This window comes from Rhinatrema bivittatum, chromosome 16 (assembly GCF_901001135.1).
Source record: "Rhinatrema bivittatum chromosome 16, aRhiBiv1.1, whole genome shotgun sequence".
In the NCBI taxonomy this organism is placed as follows: Eukaryota; Metazoa; Chordata; class Amphibia; order Gymnophiona; family Rhinatrematidae; genus Rhinatrema; species Rhinatrema bivittatum.
Window position 1 is genome coordinate 38,164,807 of NC_042630.1, and position 27,372 is coordinate 38,192,178.

Sequence of the window (27,372 nt, forward strand, 5' to 3'; positions counted from 1 at the left end):
CTTCTCCAACCTAAAAAGGCAGATTGCATATGGAAAATAGACATTCAAAGTACAATCTTCTGAAGTAAAAAAATCACAATAACGTATATATTATCTAGGCATACACTGCAAAAAAAACAACACACACTTTCAATAACAATAGTTTAATAGGCTTAATAAATGACCTCTCTCATAGTAATCAAGGCGGTTTACTGGATCCCATGTTACCTCTGTAACCCATCATTATTTGTTGATTATAGCTATGAATGTTTCTTTTGTAAACCGTTGTGATCTTTACATGGAATGATGGTATATAAAATGTCTAACTAAATAAATATATATTAGGCCTATGGTAAAGTGCACTGGGTGTGGACTTGGCCCACAGAAAGCCAGGAATAAACTGAACTACAATTCCAGTACAGTAAGCCTTCCATATCATAACTGTCAGCACACAACCTATGAAAAAGCCATACTGCAAACATTACATCAGGCCCTAAACACCAATACACCTCCTATTAGGAAAACAGATTAAAGCCAGGTTGTTGAAAATCCCTACACAGACACTGCATGCTAGCAGAATAACTAAAGCCTCAGTCACACAAGCAGACACAAACAGATTCTCACCAAATACAGAATAAAGAGATCATAAAATATAAAGTGAAACCTGCTGACCAAAACTGAACTGAAGCCAAACTCAATGTTTGCATTGCTTACAATCAAGAAATATAAAACATTAAACATACCAAGAAAAAGAATGTCAAATCTGCTGAGAAATTCAGCCAATTAAAAACACCTATAAAAATGTTTAAAATACCACCAAACAATAAAATATTTCAAAACAGCAGATACATCACATCCAATAATTAAAACTAACAAGGATAAAAAAAAAAAAAAATCTCCCACTCTCCATACCTGGGAACTTTGGATTTCCAGCCCTCCTGAGATTGTCGTAGATTGGAGGGCGATGCACAAACTTTAACCTCTCTCACACACGCTCGCACCCACGCACCAGGCTCTCATACTCACCCACACCCAGCCACCCAACCCCCACTGCCTCTCAATACACAAGCACCCACACCCAACCCCCTCTCATACACATCCACCCAACCCCCACTGCCCTCTCAATACACAAGCACCCACACCCAACCCCCTCTCATACACATCCACCCAACCCCCACTGCCCTCTCAATACACAAGCACCCACACCCAACCCCCTCTCATACACATCCACCCAACCCCCACTGCCCTCTCAATACACAAGCACCCACACCCAACCCCCTCTCATACACATCCACCCAACCCCCACTGCCCTCTCAATACACAAGCACCCACACCCAACCCCCTCTCATACACATCCACCCAACCCCCTCTCATACACATCCACCCAACCCCCAGCGGCCTCAATGCACACACGCACACCCACCCAACCCCCCTCTCATACACATCCACACCCAACCCCCACCACCCTCTCCTACACATCCATGGTCACGCTCACCCACCCAACCCCCACTGCCCTCCCATACACATCCATGGTCACGCTCACCCACCCAATCCCCACTGCCCTCCTATACACATCCATGGTCACGCTCACCCACCCAATCCCCACCGCCCTCTCATACACACCCCCCCCAACCACCACTGCCATCTCAATACACGCACACACACACCCATCCCTCTCTCCTACACATCTACGTACATCCACTCCCACCCAACCCCCACCGCCCTCCCATACACACACATCTACCCAGCCCCCTCTCCTACACATCCCACACACACCCCAAATCGCCACCGCCCTCTCCTACACATCCACACACACACACACACCCACCCAACCCCACTGCCCCCTCATATATACACCTACTCATATACACACCCCCACCCACCGACCCTCTCATGTGTGTGTGTGTGTGTGTGTGTGTATGAGAGGGAGGGTGGGGTTGAGTGTATATATGAGTGGGTTTGTGTATATATGAAAGGGAGGATAGGTGTGGATGGGTCTCTGTATGGGAGGGTGTGTGGGACACACACCCACCCAACCCCCACTGCCCTCTCCTACACATCCACACCATAGATATATATATATATATGAGTGGGTGAGGGTGGGTGTGTGGGTGGGTGTGTGTCTGTATGACACACCCACCCAACCCCCACTGCCCTCTCCTACACATCCACACCATAGATATATATATATATGAGTGGGTGAGGGTGGGTGTGTGGGTGTGTAGGAGAGGGCAGTGGGGGTTGGGTGGGTGTGTCATACAGACACACACCCTCCCATACAGAGACCCATCCACACCCATCCTCCCTTTCATTCATGCACAAATACACTCATATATACACACACATCTCCTCTCATACACACTCACAAAGTCTCTCCCTCACACAGACACTCACTCTCGTAGGGCAAGTCTCTTTCACACACACATTTTGGACTTTTTCTCTAGTCACACAGCAAGGCCTCCTCTGCTGCTGGCTGCACGGAAAATGCTGGCGGCACCACAGTGACTCTTCTTTGGCCGCTAGATCGTCCTTTTGCTGGCAAGGAGTGGGAATCCTGCCAGCAGATCACAAGCCTGCGCCACTGCGGGACCTTTCTTTTGCTGGCAAGGAGTGGAAACCATGCTAGCAAATCACAATTGTGTGCTGCCGCGGGACGCTGGGACCTTTCTTTTGCTGGCAGGGAGTAGAAACCCCACCAGCCTGTCGCTGCTCCACGCTACCAGCACTGGAGCTTTTCCTGCCGGCAGAGTTTGCCTGAATGAAGGGTTAAGCAGCCGTGGCAGGAATGCACCAGTAAGTTAGACAGGCAGCCGTGCGTGGCTGCATAGACTTCAGCGAGCTCCGAGATGGATGTGTTTGGATGCTGTTGGGTGACTATGTAAGTCTGGGGGATTGGGAGGGGAGTTGGGAGTAAGCTCAGCGAGAAGCCTTGGCTTGTCTCGCAGATTAAGAATAACGCAATTATTTCCTCTTTCCTCACCCTGCTTCTATCCCCATATAGGTTAAGGAGTAGAAAGAAAGAATGCCCACACCTATGCAACACACACACACACCTCAATCTACACAACTACCTTCCTCCCCACTCATGTACGCAGGGGTAAGAAAGGGGAGAGAGTTCCCCCAGCCACATGCAGACCCGGGCACTCTCTGGCGTTCTAAAGGAATTGCCGGGTCTCCGCACTAACCCTGGCAGATTCTGGGAGCAGCTGTTGAAGTTGCCAAGCACTGGCGGAGGGCCCAAAGCAAGATATCATTGGGGTCTGCGTCAACAGGAAGAAAATGTGTGTGTGTGTGGAGGGGGGGGGGCATCGTGGGCCCTGGAAGAGGACTGCATTCGGGCCCCATTTGTGCTGAAAAAAAAAAAGCCAGAAGCATCCAGTCTGCGGGTGGAGCAGGTAAAGAAGGCGGGAGAGTCCCGCGGCCTGCGCAGGCGCCAAGAAGGAGGATCAAGCTGCTGGATTCAGGGCAGGAGGGAAAAGAATGAGTAGCGTGCGTGCGTGTGTAAGAGGGAGAAAAGGGAGAGTGTAAGCAAGCATGGGTGTGTGAGTATGAGAAAGTTTGTGTGCATACCGTCTGCCCCCCCTCCGCCCCCCTGCCTAATCCACAGACAATCTCAGGGTGGCTGGAAGTGGAAAGTGCCCAGGCATGGTCACACAAACACACACACACGCGCACGCACACACACGCACGCACACACACACACACCCCATTCCCCCACTGGGGGGGGCTGGCGAGTGAAGCAAATGCCTAGTAAAGAATGTTTTTTGGGGTTTTTTTTGTAAAATGCTGCGAGTCCTTTTTGTTTCAAGGGCAGAGGGTTGAACACTTACCTGCCTTCTCACTTGCAAACTCTTTCAGGCACAGTTTCTGGAGAGGGAAGTCTACATGGATGGAGCATTTTTTGATGGAGAACCTGGTTGTGAAAAACCTGTTCAAGTCTGCAGGGTGACAATGAGTTAAGGACACAGGCACTGCACTATGGATTGTGGCCAGGCCCCAGAGGTGGTGCCAAGACACAGCAGCACATGAGAGGCCACCTCTGGGGGGAGGGAGGGGGCGGGGGTGCTCACTGCCCGGCACCCGACGGGAGAGGGAACAGAGCCATTAATAACAAGGACCAGAAACAGCTGCAAAACCCAAGGCATAGGGAGATAAAGAAGCATGTTCCAAGGTCACACAGAGTGGCAGGGGCAGAGCTCAGATTAGAAGAAGTGGGAGGGGACTCAATATAAAAAGGGGCAAGGAGAATCAGGCTCCTCTACTGGCAGAAAAGCTTTGTAAAACTGGTAGCACAGGAGTAGGCCACAAGCCCTTAGTTTTCTGGATAACCACAATGACTATGCATGAAATTAATTTGCATGCAATGGAAGCAATATATCCACTGTGGATATACTGAAAACGGCCTGTGACATTCGAGGACCAGGGTTACCTATCCCTGTTGTAAAACTTAGGAGAAAAGCTTGTTCTAGCCTGGTAACATGCTTCTTAGACTGTCATCTCTGGAGAACAGCAGCTACAAATAAGTAATTCTGCCTTTTCTCTTCAAAGGAGGCTATTTGCAGACTGAGTGGCAGAAGGCCATGCGAGGAGCTCGGAAAGGATACGCAGGACGAGGATGCGAGGAAAGCGCTGGATGGTTAATTTCTTGGTGCTTTTTGTTTTCTGCCTGCACCGGTCACAGATCTGCTCCAGGAAAGAGGAAAAAGAAATAACGTTATTCTTAGTCTGCGAGACAAGCCAAGGCTTCCTCGCTGAGCTTACTCCCAACTCCCCTCCCAATCCCCCAGACTTACATACAGTCACCCAACAGCATCCGAACACATCCATCTCGGAGCTCGCTGAAGTCTATGCAGCCACACGAGGCTGCCTGTCTAACTTACTGGCGCATTCTCTGAGTTCAGCTCCTCTTCTTTTGTGAAAAGGGCAAAACAGTCTAGCAGCGACACCTTCCCACTCGTGAAACCTTTCTGCAAACAGAGTATGGAGAACGGTGTTAGCATCTCTAACAGGTTTTTCCTCAGACTGTGCCCTAGTACCCAAAGGTGACTCAAGACCCAGCCCCTCTTACAGAAGGGAACGGTCTTCTCCCCATGTCCCAGCAGGGCTGCCACCATCCTGGCACCTCCCTGGTCCAAGCAGAGCCCCACGTTACATCGGCAACTCCCAGACCGCTCTCTCCATCTCAGTTCAGCACTCCAGCCGAGGGCCCTGGTCTCAGCTGCATCCACGGAAGAAAGAGAATCTGAACGACGCCTCGGGCCGGCAGCTGAGCTGAAGCTCTGCAGACCCGGTGGGAGCTACACACGTCGGGAGGCGCTGTACCTTTGGAATTGGAAGCGAGAGATCGCAGAAAACCTCAAAGGTGGGGGATCGATAGCCACAAGCTTGACACTTCAGGCAGCTTTTCAACTGTCCAACAAAGAGATCTAGAGGGAAGAAGGAAGAAAAAAAAATAAATACATGTGTCCATTCTCTGTATAATCCTTTTACTCCTCCCAATCCCCAAGGCACACACACACAGCACTACACAAAGGTAGGCATACACATTCACACAAATATGACTTCTGCTCGCCCACCCCCATATCCACTAGAGCCTGATGCTTTCCTACCATGGGGGCCCAGTCTGAATGAACTCCAAGGCTGGGCACATGGCCTGCACAGTGGTAAAAGGTGTCAGGCAGAGAGGTGCTCCAGAATTACAAAAGAACCTCTTGCTGTGAGCTGGGTGGAGCCAGGAGGACAGGATTTTCTTGGATCTGTGTCCTGCACCCCAAAAATAAATCTGGCAAAACTACAGAACTAAAACAGCAAAGTTCTGGACTGTTTCACAGACTGCTTCCTGCCCATGGAAGCAGGGAAGCCTCCCAGCAGTCTCTTTAAAAGGTGACTCGATAGCACGTCCCGGTGTTACTCTCATTGCATCCATGGACTTGTAGTTCTCATTCCTCTAAGCTCAATAAGAACTACAGAAGGGACAACCCCAGGACTGGCTCATCCTGTCCACATGACATGAACCACCTGATCAACTTCCTTTTAGAAGGCCAAGCATGGAGCATCTCTTTCTCAATGACTTTATTGGTTTTGTGTTACCAAATTTAATTTTTGGTGGGATAACATGGTCCTCCCTATCTGCTTGCTAGATTTTTTTTTTTTGCTGTTCTTTAACTGTCTTTAAGACACCATTCCCGCCCTCCTCCCCTTACAGAGTCACAAATGACAAACACACCGGGATCCTGATGGCTCAGACAGACTACATGAATCAATCCCCACCAGCATGAGTGACAGAACTGCTGATACGTGGATGAATCAAGAAATTAAGATGGTAGGGTAACGCTGCTCCAGAATGAGTATTACCATACCAATGAAATAATGAGCAGTAATACACAGAGGGGATTTATTTATTTTTCCCAGGACAAGCAGGATGTTAGTGCTCACATGTGGGTGACATCATCCAATGGAGCCCGGCACGGAAAACTTTTGTCAAGGTTTCAAGAAGCTTTGACCAGCACACTGAACATGCCGCTATCCACACGTCCAAGCAAGGTCTCCCCCCCCCTTCAGTCTCTTCTTTTCCGTTTTGTGGTGGGGCGGCTCATTACCAATACAGAGTGCTGCCCTTGGGGTTGGCTTCCACCCCCTGCATTTTCACCAAATGCCTGGCGGTGGTGGTGGCAGCCTACCTCAGACGTTGAATGGTACATGTTTTCCCGTACCTCGACGACTGGTTGATCAAGAGCGGCTCCCGAGCGGGGGGCTCTGAGTGCTCTGGTCCCGACGGTGCAGGAGCTACAAACGTTGGGGATCGTTATCAACTACCCCAAGTCTCATCTCTGCCCGTTTACTCAGCTGGACTTCATAGGGCCAGGCTGGCACGGATCAGGAGAGGGCGTTCTTGCTAAGGGACCGATCAGAGGCAAGGGAGGGAAGGCATAGAGGAGTACTATGGTCGGCCATGGAAGTACCAGCGCATTGACTCCCTCCGCTTCATGTTCCCTTCTGCGACTGAAGAAACGAGGAGCTTTGGCATTTCTTTGAGTAACCATCAAGTCCAGGTGGAGAGGCCCCCATCTGCGAGAGACGAGGTCCATCGCTTGGTCGGCAAGTTCCCACTCTCCTGGATCTATCCGCTGCCGACTCAGGAAATCTACCTGTACGTTGTTGGTTCCGGCGATGTGGGATATTGCTCCACCCAAGCCATGAGTTGTTTCGCTTTGGTAGCCACTTGGTGCCGCCCTGACAGTTGATGTAGGCCACCGTCGTCACATTGTCGGACAGGACGCTGACTGCCCGGTTGTGTAGCAGTGGTAGGAAGTGTTGCAGCACCAACCAAACTGCCTTGGTCTCCAGGCAATTGATGGAACAGCTCGTCTCCTCTGATGACCAATGGTCCTGAACTGAGCAGGACTGACAGACCGCTCCCCAGCCAGAGAGACTGATATCCATGGTTACCACAACCCATTGTGGAACTTTGAGGTCCACCCCGCGAGTCAAGGGCTCCGGGACAAGCCACCAGCCAAGACTGGACCTGGCGGAATTGGTGAGAGGTAAGGGGACCTGAAATTCCTCCAACTCTGGATCCCAACGGGAGAGTAACACTCACTGTAAAGGTCTCATATGAGCAAATGTCCACAAGACCAACTCCAGGGTGGACACCATGGAACCGAGGACCTGCAAATAGTCCCAAACCTTGGGGAATGGAAGCGACAAGAGGCGACGGACCTGCTGCGTCAATTTGGCAATCCAGTCCGGTGGGAGAAACACCTTCCCCGGGTGGGTGTCAAACCAGGCTCCCAAAAAGTCTAGCCTCTGAGATGGGAGGAGGTTGCTCTTGGCCTGATTAACAACCCATCGAGAGATTCCAGAAGACTCACGAATTTGGTGACCCCTGTCTTGCAGAGGGCTTTCGACTTCACTTGGATGACCCAGTCGTCCAGGTACGGGTGAACCAGTACCTCTTCCCTCCTGAGAGCCACCGCCACGACCACCATCACTTTGGTGAATGTGCGAGGTGCAGTAGCCAGACCGAACGGTAGGGCACACAACTAGAAATGCATACAGAGGGTCATGAAGCGAAGAAACCTCTGGTGATCCTTGCGGATGGCTATGTGCAAGAATGCTTCTGTTACATCCAGTGAAGCCAGGAACTCACCGCTGCGGACCGCCGCAATGACAGAGCGCAGAGTCACCATCCAGAAATGCGTGAATTTGAGTGCCCTGTTTACCTTCTTCAAATCGAGGATCGGCCAGAAGGACCCCTCCTTCTTGGGGATCATGAAATAGATGGAGTAGCGCCCTTTCGTCCACTCCACCTGGGGGACGGGAACTATTGCCCCCAGAGATCTCAGTCTGTCTTGGAGAGGCTGAGCAAATTCCAAAGCGTAGCCATGTTCTATGATGCTTAAAACCCACTGATCGGAGGTTATTTTGGCCCATTTCTCATAAAACTGGGACAGCCGTCCCCTTACACGAGGAATCGAGGGATGGGCCAACCGCATCTCATTGAGAGGACTTGGCTCTAAGAGACGCGGAAGCGACCCCGTCTTGAGAGGGCCTACAACCCCAAAAGGAAGGAGCCCAGGTGTGCGGCCTGCCCGCAGGCTGTCTCTGATCCAAAGGCTGCGCCCTGCTCTGACGGAATCTCCGTTGTCCCCGAAAGCGAGAACGGGCTGGAAGGCTTAGGCTTATCCTCCGGGAGCTTGTGAACCTTGTTCTCTCCCAGGGACTTAATCAGCTGCTCCAAATCTTCGCCAAAGAGAAACTTCCCCTTGAACGGTAATGCACTCAACTGGGCTTTGGAAGAGACATTTGCCAACCAGTTGTGTAGCCACAGGAGCCTCCTCGCAGAAACTGTGGACTCCATGGTCTGTGAGAAAGTGTGCAGAAGATCGTACAAGGCATCCGCTCCATTCGCAACCCCCACCTCCAAGCACTCTGCCTGTGCCGATTCCTGAGTTTGAAGGTTTCTGGAAGTCCCTGAAGAAGACCCTGGAGAAGGACCATCTCTACACAACAAGAAACTGGAGGGAAGCGGAACAGAGGAAAATCCATTTACAGTAGATAATGTATGGGAAGAGCTAAAGAATCTGAAAGTGGACAAAGCCATGGGGCCTGATGGGATTCATCCAAGGATACTGAGGGAGCTCAGAGATGTGCTGGCGGGACCGCTGTGCGACCTGTTCAATAGATCCCTAGAAACGGGAGTGGTGCCGAGTGATTGGAGAAGAGCGGTGGTGGTCCCTCTTCACAAGAGTGGGAACAGAGAGGAGGCTGGTAACTACAGACCAGTTAGCCTCACTTCAGTGGTGGGAAAAGTAATGGAGTCACTGTTGAAAGAGAGAATAGTGAACTATCTACAGTCCGGAGAATTGATGGACCAGAGGCAGCATGGATTCACCAGAGAAAGATCCTGTCAGACAAATCTGATTGACTTTTTTGACTGGGTAACCAAGGAATTGGATAGAGGAAGAGCACTCGATATCATATACTTGGATTTCAGCAAAGCTTTTGATACGGTTCCGCACAGGAGACTGGTGAATAAAACGAGAAGCTTGGGAGTGAGTGCCGAGGTGGTGACCTGGATTGCAAATTGGTTGACGGACAGAAGACAATGTGTGATGGTAAATGGAACCTTCTCTGAAGAGAGAGCGGTTTTAAGTGGTGTACCGCAAGGATCGGTGTTGGGGACCGGTCCTGTTCAATATCTTTGTGAGCGACATTGCGGACGGGATAGAAGGTAAGGTTTGTCTTTTTGCGGATGACACTAAGATCTGCAACAGAGTGGACACGCCGGAAGGAGTGGAGAGAATGAGACAGGATCTAAGGAAACTGGAAGAGTGGTCGAAGATATGGCAGCTGAGATTCAATGCCAAGAAGTGCAAAGTCATGCATATGGGGAGTGGAAATCCGAATGAACTGTATTCGATGGGGGGGGAAAGGCTGATGTGCACGGAGCAGGAGAGGGACCTTGGGGTGATGGTGTCTAATGATCTGAAGTCGGCGAAACAATGCGACAAGGCGATAGCTAAAGCCAGAAGAATGCTGGGCTGCATAGAGAGAGGAATATCGAGTAAGAAAAGGGAAGTGATTATTCCCTTGTACAGGTCCTTGGTGAGGCCTCACCTGGAGTACTGTGTTCAGTTCTGGAGACCGTACCTTCAAAAAGACAAAGACAAGATGGAGGCGGTACAGAGAAGGGCGACCAGGAAGGAGGAGGATCTTCATCGGATGACGTACGAGGAGAGATTGAAGAATCTAAATATGTACACCCTGGAGGAAAGGAGGAGCAGAGGTGATATGATACAGACTTTCAGATACTTGAAAGGTGTTAATGATCAAAAGACAACGACAAACCTTTTCCGAAGGAAAAAAATCAGCAGAACCAGGGGTCTCGATTTGAAGCTCCAGGGAGGAAGATTCAGAACCAATGTCAGGAAGTATTTCTTCACGGAGAGGGTGGTGGATGCCTGGAATGCCCTTCCAGAGGATGTGGTGAAGACCAGAAAACTGTGAAGGACTTCAAAGGGGCGTGGGATAAACACTGTGGATCCATAAAGTCAAGAGGCTGCCAATGAAGAGTGGGTGACTCGCCAGAATGATGGCTACTGCATGGAGTCAATACCCTTATTAAATAAACATACACAGGCTTACGGTGACTCCAACATCGCTCTAAGCTTCAACAGCAAGAGGAAATGTGGAAAAAAGGATTCACACTCACAAAGAGGGGAGTAGCTGGCTTGTTACGGCGGTTACTACCCCAAATCAAATAAGCCTGATACTTCACTTTCAATGCATATACAGCAAAGTTCTCTGATTCAACGGCAGGGGAGAAGAAAAACTGATACTTCACACATCCAGCAGAGCTCTCTGCTTCAACGGCAGGGGAGAAGAAAAGAGGGTTCGCACTCACAAAGCGGGGAGTAGCTGGCTTGTTACGGCGGTTACTACCCCAAACCAAATGTGCCTGATACTTCACTTTCGATGCACATCCAGCATGGCTCTCTGCTTCAACGGCATGGGAGAAGACTTATACGTCACGCATATCCAGCATAGCTCCCTGCTTCAACGGCAGGGGAGAAGAAAAACAACCAATAAGGGCTAATAACATAGTCTGGGTAAAACAAATAAGCATGGGTGCAGCTTGCTTATTGCGGCGGCTACTACCCCTAACGAATCAAGCTAGATATTTCACTTGGATGCAGCTCATCACTGCTCTCTACATTAAAGGTGGGGGTGGAAGGGAAATAGAACCAAGAGCTAAGAGAAACAGATAAGTATGAGAGAAAATATGTGTGAAGCTTGCTGGGCAGACTGGATGGGCCATTTGGTCTTCTTCTGCCGTCATTTCTATGTTTCTATGTTTCTATGTAAGTCAACAACTGTTGTACCCAGCGGATGCTCGCCTGGAGCATGAAGCTACTGCAAACAGCCGCTCGGATACCCAGAGCTGAAACTTCAAATATCCGCTTCAGGAGAACCTAGAGTTTCCTATCCTGGAGGTCCTTGACGGCCGCCACTCCAGCTACCGGGATAGTGGTTCTCTCCGTCACCGCCAACACTGAGGTGTCCACTTTGGGGAACTTCAACAGCTTCAGGGTTTCTTCAGGCAAAGGATAAAGTTTGTCCATAGCACGACGCACTCGGAGGCCTGCCTCTGGCATATTCCACTCCCGGATCATCAACTGCTGAACCATGGGATGAAAGGGAAAAGTCTTCGCTGGACCCCTCAATCCCGCCAGGACCGGGTCCACTGAATCCTGGGGTAAGACTTCCTGGGGGAGCTCCACCCCGAGCTCCGACAAGACCCACGGGATGAGTGGGTCTAATTCTTCCATGTGGAACAGGCAAACAACTTTCAGATCATCACCTTCCAGAGGAGATGCCTTCCCCAGGTCCTCATCTGGATCTGCCCCTGGCAGGGGTAAAGGAACCGTGAGAGGGTCCGAAGCACCAGCGCCTGCTGCCTCCTGAATGGCGTGTCCATTTGGGAGAGAGGAGCCCCGCAGCTTCTTCACCCGAAGGGATCCCTGGGACTCTAGGCATCTGGGAATCTTCTGGGGAGGCCCCTCAGGACGTCCCTACTGCAAAGCCCCGCTCTGCTGACCCTGGGTAGCCAGAAAGGCTTTGTGCATTAGAAGCACAGTGCTGCCCCCTTCCCCTACCAGAGGATCGGACTCACCCTCAGAAAAGTCCAGGTAGGGATCCAAAAGGTCCTCAGGACTGCCTGGAACTGGAGACAAATCAGGCGGGAGATCCCCTCCCCGCGATGCCTTGGCCTGCACATCTGCGAGTGTATTCAAAATGGCCGCCATTCCCACATTCAGCGGGAACGTATCGGCCTGAGGTTCCTGAGGGGCAGATCTCTTTGCGGTACCATGGGATTTAGCTGCCGACCATGGCCCTCTATCCAAGGTACCTTCCCCTCCGAGGAGGCACCTAGCACAGAGCCCTGAGTGGGAGAGCCGCGAAGCCGACTCCCCGCAGGCAGCACAGCGCGCCGGACCAGCAAGGGGGAGCACGGAGAGGCACCGACAGGGCAGAGGAAAAGATGTGGCTGCCGCCGGAGAAATGCCGCAGAGAAAGCAAAACTGCCTGTAAAAAACCCAAAGCCCAATTGCAACAGCCACTAAAAAACCAAAGAAGGCTGACAGGCTACTTTTCTTTTTTATTTGGTTGACTGGGAAGGGGATAACAAAAGGGAAGAGGGGGACGGGACCGGACCACTGGTAATCACCCTGGGTGCCTTAAAGTTCAGGAGCCCCGCGGAGTCACCAACCCCAGCTCCTCAAACCTACTACCAGGGGGGATGGTCCCACTAGGACCTGCCAACCTCCTGGGAAAGTTGTACCTGTTTGTCCTGCTTGATCCCGTTTCTTTTTCTTAAGGAGAGATTGTCTTAACCCCTAAAAACACAGGGCAAGACCGCAGGGTTTTCCACCTCCATCTGCTGGTGACAGAGAAATATGAAGAGATGCAGGTGGCACACCACATTAAGAGGGGGTGCTCTTCAAGTTTTTCTCTGTCTCCATCTGCTGGAAGGCAGTCTGAACTGATCTGGGTATCTACAGGGAACACCTGTTACAAGTAAGCAACTGCGCTTTCTTGCATTCCAGCCACCTAGATGCCATTCCCTGGCCCAGCCCAGGCTCCTAGCATGGAGAAAGTGCTGAGCAGTGCTGGGATTATACAGGGTCCTAGAGGAGCACACTGCTAAACCTGCCTCGGTTGCGGGAGAAGAAACTTGTGACGCAAGAGCTTCCATTCACACTTCCTGCCTTTTGCTCTTTCAGATTATTTTTAAGCAAGCACTCTCTGCCTGCTGGGGATACAGCTAGCATACAGACCAGTCTTAAACCGATGGTTAGGTCACAGGCCTTTATAGGTACAATAGATGCCTAATGGAATACTGAGTCTTTCTCTCGGCTTACTTACCAATCCCCTAACCCATCTATTCCTAGAAGTGACAAGCTGTGTATATCTGCATCCCTTCCCTGTGCCATCTTAGTCCAAGAGGAGACAAGTTGTGTATCCCTGTGCCCATCCTCAGTCACCAGCCCTAGAGGTGACAGGCTCTGTATCTCTGCACCCAGCCCTAGAAGTGACAGGCTCTGTATCCCTGCACCCAGCCCTAGAGGTGACAGGCTCTGTATCCCTGCACCCAGCCCTAGAGGTGACAGGCTCTGTATCCCTGCACCCAGCCCTAGAGGTGACAGGCTCTGTATCCCTGCACTCAGTCCTAGAGGTGACAGGCTCTGTATCTCTGCACCCAGCCCTAGAGGTGACAGGCTCTGTATCCCTGCACCCAGCCCTAGAGGTGACAGGCTCTGTATCTCTGCACCCAGCCCTAGAGGTGACAGGCTCTGTATCCCTGCACCCAGCCCTAGAGGTGACAGGCTCTGTATCCCTGCACCCAGCCCTAGAGGTGACAGGCTCTGTATCCCTGCACTCAGTCCTAGAGGTGACAGGCTCTGTATCTCTGCACCCAGCCCTAGAGGTGACAGGCTCTGTATCCCTGCACCCAGCCCTAGAGGTGACAGGCTCTGTATCCCTGCACCCAGCCCTAGAGGTGACAGGCTCTGTATCTCTGCACCCAGCCCTAGAGGTGACAGGCTCTGTATCCCTGCACCCAGCCCTAGAGGTGACAGGCTCTGTATCTCTGCACCCAGCCCTAGAGGTGACAGGCTCTGTATCCCTGCACCCAGCCCTAGAGGTGACAGGCTCTGTATTCTTGTGTCCATATTCCAGTTCAGACACTCCCTACTTTAACACACAGATACTCATTTATAAAAGAAGAAATCTATCCTCTCTTTTCCATGATCCATCTGTGAAGCCTTTAGTTGCATACACAATAAGAAGGCTATCTGGTAACATCTCAAGGGACATCGGTCCTTGGCACCACTCCAAGGAGAAAAATAATTCTCACCTACTATTTTGCTGTCTTCTCTCTCCAAGTAACGTTTCCACATGTGACTGGCTCTTTCATCATCACTTTAAAAAGAAGAGAAAAGTCACACCTATAAATACTACAGAACCAGAGTGTAATCTGCTTTGAAGTGCCTGAAAAGGGGAATATAAATTGAATAAAGGTAAATAAAATTAAAGCCATGCTTGTGTTACTCTAAGAAGCAGTCTCTGCCCGTTATGTCTGGTTGGGAACTCACATCCCAACTTCTAAAGCAGGGCGGGCCAACTCTGGCCCTCAAGAGTCACGAAGAGACCTGGTTTTCAGAATATCCAGAATGAATATGCATGAGATTTATTTATTTAAAAATGTTTATATACCGCTTTTACAATTCGGAAGAATTAATCAAAACGGTTCACAGCCAAACATACATAATAAGTAAACTTAACAAATAAAAACAAATTAAAACTAACAATTAAAATAATGACACAATAAACATTCAAGACCTGCGGCTTTTAAACAGTAAAAATTAGAAATGGAGTGAATGAAAAAAAAATTCTTATGGGTATAACATAACAGATATAACTGCTTGCAAATCTCTCCTGCATATTAATTATGGATCACCTGAAAACCAGGCCTGTTTGTGGCTCTCAAGGACATCCCTATTCTATAACCTCGTTAAACTGCTGAGCAAGCGAGTTTTGCTTACAATTTGCCCACTGGGACAGAAAAGAGAAGCCATAGTAAAATCACTGTTGAATCCACGTCTGTTAGGTAAAGCCAGATTGGGGGTTTGGGATCGACATGAAGCTTATACTGCAGAGTACACGGAAACCTCCTTCGCTGTGATTAAAACTCTAGGCTCCATCGTGCAGAGCCTCGTGCACTGAATGGATGTAGGGGCGGGGAGGGCTTGGGGGAAAAGTTCTGACCTCTGGCCGCTCAGCAGTCCCAGCGGTTAAGCAGATTCTGAGATTTATTGGCCCTCAAAAGACTGGAGGGACCATGGTAAAAAACCCAAACGGCAACAAGCATGTGGAGGTCGGATCTGGTTTTTTACCACAGCATCACAAACCTTGCTGGCTGTGGGGATTCTGGCAAAACCTGGCGATGGGAAGTGAGCCTGGGTGTTGGCAAGGTTATTGCGCTTCCTGAAAGTCCACTCCCGGCTCACCAGCTTGCGAATCTTCTTAAGGCAAGGGAAAGGCACTAGGCGGGCCCCAATGTCCATCCAGGACTGGCTTCAATGCCCTCATTATCCGACGCCTCCCGAGTCACCTTAACCTCCAATTCCTGCTGCACCTGGGGAATAAGGGGACGTAACTCGTCCTTCTTAAACAAGCAGACCAGCCTTGGAAACTCGTTTGGAACTGGATCATCCTTATCCGCATCTGGACCTCCCCCCTGCAAATCCAAAGGGTCCCCCATCAGAATCTTCCACATTCCCGGGATCAGGCTACGAACTTGCGCGGCCCCAGGCGTCGCAGCAGGCTCAGAGTCTGATCACAGGGACCCTCCAGAAGGGACCGCAATGGGGAGGCTTCCCCTTCGGATGCTTAACTCCCATCCCCTTCCTCACCAGGAAGGCTTTATGGAGGAGCAGAACAAACTCCGGCGAAAAATCTTCAGGATCCTCAACCCCCTGCTCAAGAAGGCTGCCGTGCGAATCCCCTCCCCTGTCCCTTCTCTTCTGCACCACAAGCGACAGAGGGGGGAGTGGAATCCTGCCCGTGATCCCCCCCCCCCCCCCCCGTGGGCACAGCTGTCCCCTGGGGCCTCCCAATACAGTAGCCGTGGCCCCCAGAGGGCCCCTCTTCTCCAAGGCCCCCCCTTGTCGAGGTCCCTTCCTCACCCGCCATGCAGCCAGAGCACAGGGACCTACTGCTAAGCCGAGCGGACCAGACCCCCGCAGGTCCTGCAGGTCACAACACGCGACTTTGGTGCCATCATAAACTCTGCGCCCTTAAAAGCGCCCATAGGCCACACCCACACACACACACGATTAAATCACCGCACATCGTTGAAGAAAATTGGCCTGGGCGGCGCGCAGGAAAAAGGTGCAGCGACCAATGGAGCTCTGCGGCATCACCGGCCTAAACGGCATACAAGGCTAAGCCGCACCCGTAACCGCCCACCAGGCTCCCCGGCACGACCGCTCGACTGCGACTTCCCTCAAACCCCTGGGACCCTCGGGCCGAAAGGACAAGAGAAAACTCCCTTAGACTTCCCCTTCTGAAAACGTTGACAGCTCCTGCTGTCCCAGGCGTACTCTCTGCCTTAGACTGCTCCTTCAGCCTTCTCCCTGACAGCTCAGCGAACACTCAGGAGGACCTCCAGTCAGTCAAGGACGAATACCAGCCAGGGGGTTTCCAACCCCCGGTCACCCTGCTCCTCCTGAGGGATGGTCCATGAAGGAGCTTAACACCTCAGGGAGTCTCTGGAACTTCTTCCTAAAAACTTCTCTCTCTTTTTTTTTTTTTAATTCAGACTGCAGGTTTGCACCTCTACCATCTGCTGCAGACAGACAAACACTGGTTATGTAGCAGTACCTCAGAGGTTTTGCTCTCTGCCTCCATCTGCTGGTAGGGATGCAAAACTCACCTGTCTGGACTGATCTGGCGTAGGAACAGGAATGGTTTTACTGCAGGCAGTGCCACCTGAAATAGCCTATTAGTCGAAAAGGTGGAGGCCATGCTCAGTTCAGATATGGGGGACAGAGGAATGATGTGCAGGGAAGGGGAGTTGGTGTCGGACTGCAGAAGGGGTTTTCTGTGTGCATCAAACTAATATGGATGACGTTATCTGGGCAGACTGGATAGACCATTTTGATCTTTTTTTTTTCTGCCATCATCTGTCAGGTTGCTGCTTTCCCACATATTTACAGACCTGGGCACCAGTCTGTATTAGTAGAACAGGAGACAGACTACAACGGCAAAGGGAGATTAAATAATATTCCTGCGGGGAAGGGGCAGAGGCAGAGTTGGTCATATTATGGATAAGAATTAAAGTTCCCTTCCACACCCACCCCCCAAACACAGAAAACAAGTGCAACAGGACTGAGATCTCACTGGACCAAATCCAATGGCGCAAGTCAAACTGACCTCCAGTGGATCATGTGCTGGCAGAACCAATCCAATGTACAAGGCACACATTTCAAGCCCCTTGCCCCCCGAACTGAGCCAATCTTACCAGCACAGGAGGAGGAAGTCACCCGCTAAGCTTGTCTGACTTTATCCTGTTTTTCTTTTTTTTTTTTTTTAAAAGAACTTTACCAGAGAAACAAAAAACAAAACGGAGACCTAAAACCTGCAATAAAAAGGAACAGGCGGTCTCAGAAACAGGGGCTGAGCCAAAGCGAAAAACCCCCTAGGAGCCTGCCCCGAGAGAAGAGGGATCTGGACAACCAGATGTGCATCTCCCCCCCCCACCGGTGCACAGACGGAAACTCAAAAGGGTAACAACCCCAGGCCGTCCTCCTCCACCGGACCCTCCAAAAAAAACTGAGGCCACCAAAAAGGAAACCCCCGGGAAGAAGGCTCAAAAGAACACAGTCCTAGAAAAAAAGGGTAGAACTGCGGGTTTCCCAGCCTCTGCCATCTGCTGGAGTCAGAGAAATACTGAGGAACTGCAGGTGGCACTGGGGTTTGTGAGGCAGTGTCATGAAACTCTCTCTGTCTCCATCTGCTGGCAGGCATGAATAACCCAGGAGTCCGGACTGATCCGGATACTTACAGGGAAGGCAAGTTGCCAACACCTTGCCCACCACGACGTGAGCTCAGAGCCAGAGGCCTGGTTACCTGGGGGCGTCTGAGGGTTCCAGCATAGATGGGCGCTTTGTATCAGAGAGGATGCTGGGAGTCCGTCGGCCCTTTCTGTTGACTTCCACATGGAGCCGGTCCATTAAAAACTTGAGGAACTCCTGAGCATCCTGTTGACTGCAAGAACAGAAACCCATTATAGTTAACGACCCGGCAGACAAAACATGTCTGCTAATTTCTGTGCACACAACTATAGAATCAAACAATATGTTAACAGGACAAATTAAGTATAGGAAAGTGAAAACTACATAAGAGAGGCCTGACTGACAAACGTTGTGCCAAGTGCTGTGTGCAATACGGATTAACTAATGGGTACAAGAAAGATCCAAGTTCAGTCTTAAGTTTATTTTTTTTCTCTACTGTAAGCTGCTGCTGCAGTGGGCTCAGGACCAAAAAACAGGGCTTAACGTTTGTCGTCCTCATCATGAAAGGTCCAATTTTTCATCATGTGTCTGCAGCACGTAAAGGTCCAGCAATTTTTCCCAGGGAGTTTGCTCCTTATCTTCCCACAGTACCACAGACTGGATGGACCAAATGGTTTTTTTTTATCCACTGACATCTTTTGTGTTTCCTCTTTTTGTCTTCTAGATAAACACAAACAGTGAAGGCTCGACTATGCAAGAGCTCCAGCAGCCTCCCGGCAGAATCCACTGCATCTAAACCAGACAGAAGTACGTCTAACCTGTTCTTAACTATCTCCCGTGACTAAAATCCTGCCACCTCCCTGAGGAGCTTGTCGGCAGTTTAAAAGGGGAATTCCATGCAGAAAATTCAAGGCGGCAACCAAAGTGACGGCTCCCCCTGGTTGAGTAATAAGCAGGTCTGTGAGCTAATGCCCCTTGAGGAGAGCGCTTCACTGCAGCAGCCATGCTTGCTAGCGATGTCGCAAAGCCCTCCCCACTGTGGGAAGCTGGGTTTCTGCGACATCGCTGGGTAGCTCCTCCTTTCTCTTCCAGCTCGATTGGAACCAGGACTGGGATTCCTTGCACCAGCAGCCTTCATTTGCAACTATCCTGGGATTTTACTCCTGTTTTAACAGACTCTCTCGCTGTTCTTTGTCTGGTCACTGGCTCCAGTCACAGGACTGTTAATATTACTTGAAACAGCCCACAAAAGAACCATTTGCATCGCAGGACTCAAGACCTTACAAACCATAGCTCACACTCACTGTTTTGCTCATATTGGGGGGGAGGGGGGGGGGGGGAAATTGGACAAATATCTAGCTCACACACACACACACACACACAAAAAATGGTTCTAAAAGAAAATGTAAAAATGATGGTGCAGAATGCCATAAAAATAGAGAGAAGCAGGAAACCACTTCCCTATTAAGCTGCATCAGCACTAAAGGAACAAACTCAACAGGACCTGACAGCAGCAGCTGTTTTGAAACCAAAAGGGCCTCCTGCCTCAGAGTGTGTGTGTGTGTGTGGGGGGGGGGGGGGGGGTGGGGGTGGATGCTGTGTGAAGACTTCTGACACCAGCAACACAGCAAATCTGTGTCTTCAAGACCTTACAGCAAGCTTCCACAGACAAAACATCTCGTCGAGATGAGGCACCAAAAACCTGTCCTAAGAAGAGCTGACACGATGATCTCAAACAGACACTTAAGCCACGATAGGCTGAATGAGATGCTACACAAAACTTCATGCAGTGACCACACTTGTTTAAAAATCACTGAATCTGATCAGGGCACACCCAAAACTGCTACCATCCATTATTGGTGATTTTGGCATCATCCTGGATTCCTGGAGTGAGCAGCTAGGCTCACTCAAGCAAACTTGAGGCTTCACCCTCTCAAATTCTCCACTAAAACGGCAGACTGTCTCAATCAAAATCCAGCACAGTCGGGATCATGCAAGCAGCTGTTTAAACCTCATTATCTGAAACTTAAAAGCTCAAGCTTTGGTAGCAGCATGAGACATGCCTCTGAATGTGGCACTAATCATACAAGTCCCTACAAAGTTTGTTTGAGGTCACGGCACGAAGCTTTTCAAGACTATGTGCCAACTTAATTATCATCGAGTTGAGACTCTTCCTAGGACAGGTCTTTTTACTGATATGGCTGGACGGCAGTCGTGTGATCATAGTGACAGGGTTGATTGTGAAATTCACCATCCCTTGATGTGTAGCACTCTGCAACTGTGTGGGGATGTGTGGTGGCTTCTCGCTTATCTGGGATCCTTCTCGGATTTCCATAGCACTGGATCGCTGCAGAAATGGCTTTGGAAAAGAGGAAGGTTCCTAGGTACAGATACAAGCCAGGGCCTGTAAGTAAAGCGCACACTGCTTTTCTTCATTCTCTACCTGTATCCCGTGAAGGAAGGAACATATCTCTGAAAGACGGTTTTGAACCACCCGGGATTCACAGCTTCTGAAGTATCGGAGTGCCACAGGGCAGCAATGACATCAGCAAACACTGAGGGAGAGGAAACAAAACCTGGTGAGCAACGGCTCTCTCCCCCCCCAGCCCAAATCCCCCCCCCCCCCGTGAGCTTTGGCACTCTCTTCAACCCAATACACCTCCCAAGAGCCTCAAAGCTCTGCACCCAGCCAATGCACCTGGGTGAGCCTCTGCATTCTCCCCTCAGCCCAATATGCCTTCCACAGGCCTCAATGCTCTCCGCCCAGCCAATAAGGCCAGGTGAGCCTTGGCACTTTCCTCTAGTGGATTTACTCCTCCCACCCCCCCATGAGCTTTGGCAGAGTCCCCTGGCCATTATGCCGTGAGCCTCAGTGCTCTTTTGGTTCATTATGAGTTCACTGAGCATCTCATTATTAATAGCATTTGAGGAACTTTGCGGTATCTCCAAATACATTAGGCACACTTCCTCCTGACATGGTGATTCACTTCCTCAGCCACACATGCCTGGCCTCACTCTGGCTTCCTGCCCTAGCCGGGGCTCACATGGACTCAAGATGAGCCTTGTATTTCATTTCCAGGTGACGAGTGCTTCTGAGGCCCAGCCCCAGAGAGACTGCACACCCCCATCCCGATATCCCACCTTCTGTGAGCTCCTGCTGTGAGCGGGAGCTACTAGGCTGTTCCTGACGGTATTCTCTCCGCAGGAAGTAGTCCCGGAGGGGTTGGGTGCTACTCAGACACTGAATGACGGCATTCATGAAGCACTGTAAGGAACATAAAAAAAAAAAAAAAAGATATTATATCAAATGCAGTCAAACTGGTCTTGGAGCCAAAAAAGGGATCACCCAGTGCCCCAGCATCCCAGCTCTGAAATCTAACCTAATGTAATCTTGAGTTTATATACTGCATTCTTAGTCCAATACGGCTTACAGCAATTAAAAACAAACACCACATAAATACATCCTACAATACATAATCTAAGTCCTAAAAATACAGAATTCATAAATACATTAACAATAATAAACCATACATAATCAGATCTCCATCCATTCAACAATCTGGCCAGCCCCCATCACTCACCGAGGGGCTTATCAATCACCCAACCAATTAACTAAACCCACCTCATCCCCTCCCTTCATAAAACCCAAAGCCTCGAAAAATATAAAACCTAACCCACTAAAGCAGCAGTGACAGCACAGCAAAACACCCCATAATGAATCATAGAAAATGTCTCCTTGATGGGTCTGCTTGAAGGGGTTTGTGATAAATTACAAAGATGTCCTGAATGCTGCATTACACAGGAGCCTTCCAGTCACTTTTTGCACTAGCTTTTTGGGTTGTTTTTTTTTTTTTCCTTTTCACACTATTCTTCTTTCACCAACTTCTCCCCTTGAGAGTCACATCTGCCACACTGAATCTCTAACTCACCATACCGAGGTGGTGTACCGGGAGAGCACTGCCTGTGCTCATGGACCCCCACAAGCTCAATCAGTTTTTGTTGACCTCGCTATACAATGGCAAAAACAGCAAAACAATTCAGGATAAGCAGAGAGGATCCCTGGTTGTGAGGACGTGAGGGGGAAGCCAGAGATCAGCTGGGGGTCTACGGCACTGCAGCAGGAATACGACTGGGCAGGGGGCCTCATGCGCTACGATTCTACAAGCTCCATTTAAGAAATCTTTCTAGCTATAGTTTCCATCTTAAAAAAGCACCAGTTAGGATTTGCTGGTGCAGTGAATTACAGTGAGAACTCCGAAAACCTGAGCTCATACCCAGGCTGCAGGAAAGAAAGGAGTTTAAGCCATCAGTCTGCATGATGAAAAGGCCAGTTTTCAAGAAGAGACCACGTGCCAAATTTAAGCAGCCAGATTTTGGCTGCCTAGGTTAGGGTGATTTCCAGTTCAATCGCGCTGTCTACATTCTGGGCTGAAAATCATCCTAAATCTAAGTGGTTAAAGGTGAGCCACTTTGCCGCCCAGTGTTGAAAATCAGTGCTGGTCAGTTAAGTCCTCTCTTGCTCAATTCAAAATTATTTTGTGATCCCCAGCAGCACCTCCTATTCCTCCCTTCCAGCTGATTAAAAATTCCAGGGCCTCTCTCTTCCACCCAATGAAATGATAAATGTAGCAGGGCTTTCAAATCCTCCTGCTACCTACTCAATTTAAACAATAAAGATAGCAGGTCAAGGGTGCCCCCAGAACATCCTGCTTAGCTGCCCAATTAAAAAGCACATGTAGTGGGTCGAGGGCACTGGAACCCCCTCCAGTTGCCTGATTAAATAATGTGTAGCAGGGCAAGGGCGACCTGATTATGCAGTGCATGTAGCTGGCAGCTCTCCCCATCCGCCCATCTGAAGGAAGAATGTAGCAGGCGAGGGGCACCCTGACTCCCCCCAAAACTCCGTAGCCTAATTGGGAAGAGAGAGGTTTATGCTCCTCCTATCTTAAAAGCTGTCAGAGCAAGGTTTGGAAAAGTCAGCCTACCAGAGTTTGCTACAATTGGCAGGGTGCGCTGTGTCAGCAGGAGCACCGCACATCAGGCACACCTCGAGGGCACGATCCGAGCTGCACAGCGTAGATTCAGTACTGGAATAGCATGGGAAGGACTGAGGTGCATTGGCAAAGCTCTGTGTGTGTGTGTGTGTGTGTGTGTGTGTGTGTCAGTACTGGAATAATTTCATGTACACCTTGTAACTGTTGGTAAAGCAAAAACAGTACATGGCTCAAGGATGTTTGTTCAGGACGCCCAAATGCCTCTAATCTGAAAACACCCTAAGAATACTATGTCAACACCAAACCAACAAAAAGGCTACAAATGTTTTTGCTGCTATAAAGTTTGCCCGGCATCTAATTAGAGAGACTTGTGCCGCCTATAAGGCTTTGTCTTCCCTCAAGATGTTTAGCGTTTTTAAATTCATTTTAGTGATTTTTTGATGCAATTTAAAAAAAGCAGTTTTATAGATATGTAAATACATTGGCAAGCTTTCTTTTACTCTGAGAAGCAATTTAAAAGTCTGCGTAAAGTACAGAACACGTCTTAAAACTCTCAAGGCAACGAACGCATTCGACATGCGGGTCCGTTATGGACATTGTTCGGTTGCAGGCCGGGCATTTTTTGAAGCCCGAAGTCTTTTCTGTCGACATCCGTCGATGAAATTTGGTGTTTTCTTTAGCGAAACATAGAAACATCTCTACATTAATGGTGGGGGTGGAAGGGAAATAGAACCAAGAGCTAAGAGAAACAGATAAGTATGAGAGAGAAAAAATGTGTGAAGCTTGCTGGGCAGACTGGATGGGCCGTTTGGTCTTCTTCTGCCGTCATTTCTATGTTTCTATGTTTCTTCCAGGATCTGTGTTAGTGATGGCTAGGGAGCATTAAACACAGAATTTAGCTGAATGATGGAAAGTTCCCTGCTGATCACAATTTCATGGGCCCGATGCTGGCAGCGTTTCGACTAAAATGTCTGCTTCTGGGGCTAGAGAGCGAGTGTGTTAAAGAGGTCTCAGCACTTCCAACCCGCCGCCCTGGTTTCGGCATCTGGCCGGCAGTAACACAGATCTTGGAGAGGCTTTTAAAGAACTTTTCTGTACTTTAATGGGACTTTAAATTGCTTCTCAAAGTGGAATTTATTTGCATCTCTATAAAACTGCTTTTTTTTTTAAAACTGCATAAAAAAAAAGAAAATCACTAAAAAGAATTAAAAACGCTAAACATCTTGCCTTCTACGTGGCACTTGTCTCTCTAATTAGATACCGGGCAAACATTATAGCAACAAAAATATTTGCGCTCTTTTTGTTGGTTTGGTGTCAGCGTATTTGTTTGACAATCATCCCAAGCTCAAATGAATGTGAGCTGAAACATAAAGATTACTTACCGTGTTACCCAAGTTTCTAAGTCCTACACGCCCTGTCCCCAGGCTAAGAGCTTGCTGTGGCTGGGAGAAGGGAAAAGAGAAAAAAAAGACACATTACAAACTACGGCTGACACTCACTGGAAGAGTTCTGCAGCTGATTTTACGAGGCAGGGATCACAGGACTGAAACCTGCAGTCTTCTGCTTCCAACCTAGGGCCTCTTACAGCTCCCCTCCCCCCCCCCCCCCCCCCCCCCCCCAACAGAGCTACAAGAAAATTATTATTTACCTGCTAATTTTCGTTCCTGTAGTACCATGGATCAGTCCAGACAGTGGGTTATGTCCCCAATCCAGCAGATGGAGTCAGCACAAGCTTTGAGGGGGCGTATCCATATATACTACTACCCCCTCTGCAGGAGTTCAGTATCGAGTATATCAAAGCCCGAGTAGAAACCCCCGAAGGATCAAGTTTGTGGAAACAGATAATGAAAACAATTGTAACCGCAACAAGTAACTGCAAACATCCTACCAACTTGTAGGGAGCTGTGAAAAACAGCGAAAAGAAACAACTGTGAAGACACAGAACACTGCGAGCAAGAAGCAGCGCAGAGCTGAGCAGGATCAAGAACCCAAACGCGGTGGGCGTCTGGACTGATCCATGGTACTACAGGAACGAAAATTAGCAGGTAAATAATAATTTTCTTTTCCCTGTACGTACCTGGATCAGTCCAGACAGTGGGATGTACCCAAGCTTCCCTAAATCGGGTGGGGTCCTGCAAGGCCTGCTCGGAGAACCTGCTCGCCAAAGTGTCCAGAGACCGAAGAGGCGAGGTGCAGACGATAGTGCCTCGAGAACGTGTGTAACGATTTCCAGGTGGCTGCCCTACAAATTTCCTGCGAGGATACCGAGCGAACCTCCGCCCAGGAAGCCGCCTGAGAACGTGTAGAATGCGCTACGATTCCGGGTGGGGGAGTCCGACCCGCCCCAATGTAAGAAGCAGCAATGCCGGCCTTCAGCCATCTGGCAATGGTAGTCTTCGAGGCCTGAGACCCCTTCTTAGGACCGGCCCAGAGTACAAAGAGATGGTCAGAGGTTCGGAACTCATTTGTAGCCTCCAGATAGAGGCGCAGAGTGCGCTTGACATTCAAGAGACGGAGAGACTTCGGCTCTGAGGAAGAGAAGGACAGCAACTCCACCGTCTGGTTCACATGGAATGCAGAAACCACCTTCGGAAGGAAGGAGGGAACGGTGCGAAGCGAAACTCCAGAGTCGGAGAAACGGAGATAGGGCTCTCTACACGACAGAGCCTGCAGCTCCGAGATGCGTCGAGCGGAACAGATGGTCACAAGAAATACAGTCTTGAGAGTGAGATCCTTTATCGTTGCGCTGCGCAGCGGCTCGAACGGTGGTCCCGACAGGGAGCAAAGCACAAGGTTAAGACTCCAGGAGGGACAAGGGTCCCGTAACGAAGGACGCATATGCTTGACACCCTTGAGAAAACGAGCAATGTCAGGATGCTGTAGAAGAGAGCCCCCATCGCTCAACAGCGAACCAAGGGCGGCCACCTGAACCCGTAGTGAATTATAGGTGAGCCCTTTTTCCACCCCCGCCTGTAGAAACTGAAGGATCTGAGGAACAGAAGCCTTAGCGGGTCTCGTGGCCTGGGTGGTACACCATAGCTCGAACACCTTCCAGACTCGAACATAGGCAGATGTCTTTCGTGCCCGCAATAGCGTGGATACTACCGCCTCCAGGTAGCCCCGACGCCGGAGGCGGCGCCTCTCAAAAGCCAGGCTGCAAGACAGAAGAATTCTGCCTGCTCGAAAAATACCGGGCCCTGATGTAGGAGCTGGGGGAGGTGCCCCAGCCTGATTGGCCTGTCGATCACCAGCTGTAGCAGGTCCGCAAACCAGGGTCGCCTGGGCCATTCTGGGGTGACGAAAACCACGGTCCCCTGATGGCTTTCTATTCTGCGGAGCATCCTGCCCACCAGGGGCCATGGTGGAAAAGAAAGATATGGCGGCCACGGGAGGACCAGGGCATCCACTCCCTCCGCGCTCTCTCCGGCGACTGAAGAAGCGTGGAGCCTTGGAGTTGAGAGCGGACGCCATCAGATCCAAGTGGGGGGCCCCCCACCGATGGACGAGAAGTTGCATTGCTTTGTCGGAGAGAGACCACTCTCCGGGTCCAGCAGTTGACGACTGAGGAAGTCCGCCTGGACGTTGTCCACACCGGCGACGTGCGAGGCCGCTAGCCGGACGAGATGACGCTCCGCCCATTGCATCAGCAGCGCCGCCTCGAGCGCGACCTGCGGGCTGCGCGTGCCTCCTTGTCGGTTGATGTAGACCACGGTGGTAGCGTTGTCCGATAGGATTCTGACTTCTCGGTTCCGAAGAAGCGGGAGGAAATGTCGCAGAGCTAGCCGGACCGCTCTGGTTTCCAGACGGTTGATTGACCACTTCGCCTCCACCGTGGACCACGTCCCCTGCGTGGCGCTTCGATCGCAGACTGCACCCCAGCCTGCTAGACTGGCATAGGTGGTCACCACCACCCAATTTGGCAGATCGAGGGACATGCCACGGGCCAGGTTCGGCGGATCCAACCACCAGCCCAGACTGTCCCTGGCATTCTGTGGGAGCGGGAGAATCATCTGATAGTCCTGCAATACTGGTTTCCAACGGGAGAAGAGCGCCCACTGTAAGGTCCTGAGGTGCGCGAAAGCCCAAGGTACAAGGTCGATGGTGGACCCCATCACTCCCAGGAGTTGCAGGTAGTCCCAGGAGGTGGGCTCTGGTAACGCAGAGAACCGTCGTGTGTGATCCCGCAAGGATTGAGCTTTGTCCTGGCGCAGAAAAACTTTGCCCAGTAGGGTGTCGAAAGTTGCCCCCAAAAAAACCCCAAGCGTTGCGAGGGCATGAGGGAGCTCTTGGAGAAGTTCACTACCCATCCCAGGGAATGT

General features: G+C 50.3%; 1 protein-coding gene across 7 annotated transcripts in view; it reads right to left on the minus strand.

The window, feature by feature from the left end:
• USP21 (ubiquitin specific peptidase 21) overlaps positions 1–27,372 on the minus strand; it is a 79,578-nt gene that overhangs the window by 19,546 nt on the left and 32,660 nt on the right. For 5 of the 7 annotated variants that reach the window (XM_029580595.1, XM_029580596.1, XM_029580601.1 and 2 more), the window contains exons 4-12: positions 24,436–24,495; positions 21,201–21,324; positions 20,503–20,614; positions 18,175–18,312; positions 14,399–14,463; positions 5,302–5,405; positions 4,860–4,946; positions 4,584–4,665; positions 3,810–3,917 (exon numbers count right to left, since the gene is read on the minus strand). In XM_029580595.1, coding sequence (XP_029436455.1) covers positions 3,810–3,917; positions 4,584–4,665; positions 4,860–4,946; positions 5,302–5,405; positions 14,399–14,463; positions 18,175–18,312; positions 20,503–20,614; positions 21,201–21,324; positions 24,436–24,495 — 880 coding nt within the window. The remainder of the gene's footprint in view (positions 1–3,809; positions 3,918–4,583; positions 4,666–4,859; positions 4,947–5,301; positions 5,406–14,398; positions 14,464–18,174; positions 18,313–20,502; positions 20,615–21,200; positions 21,325–24,435; positions 24,496–27,372) is intronic. The other 2 variants (XM_029580597.1, XM_029580600.1) reach the window with 1 other exon arrangement.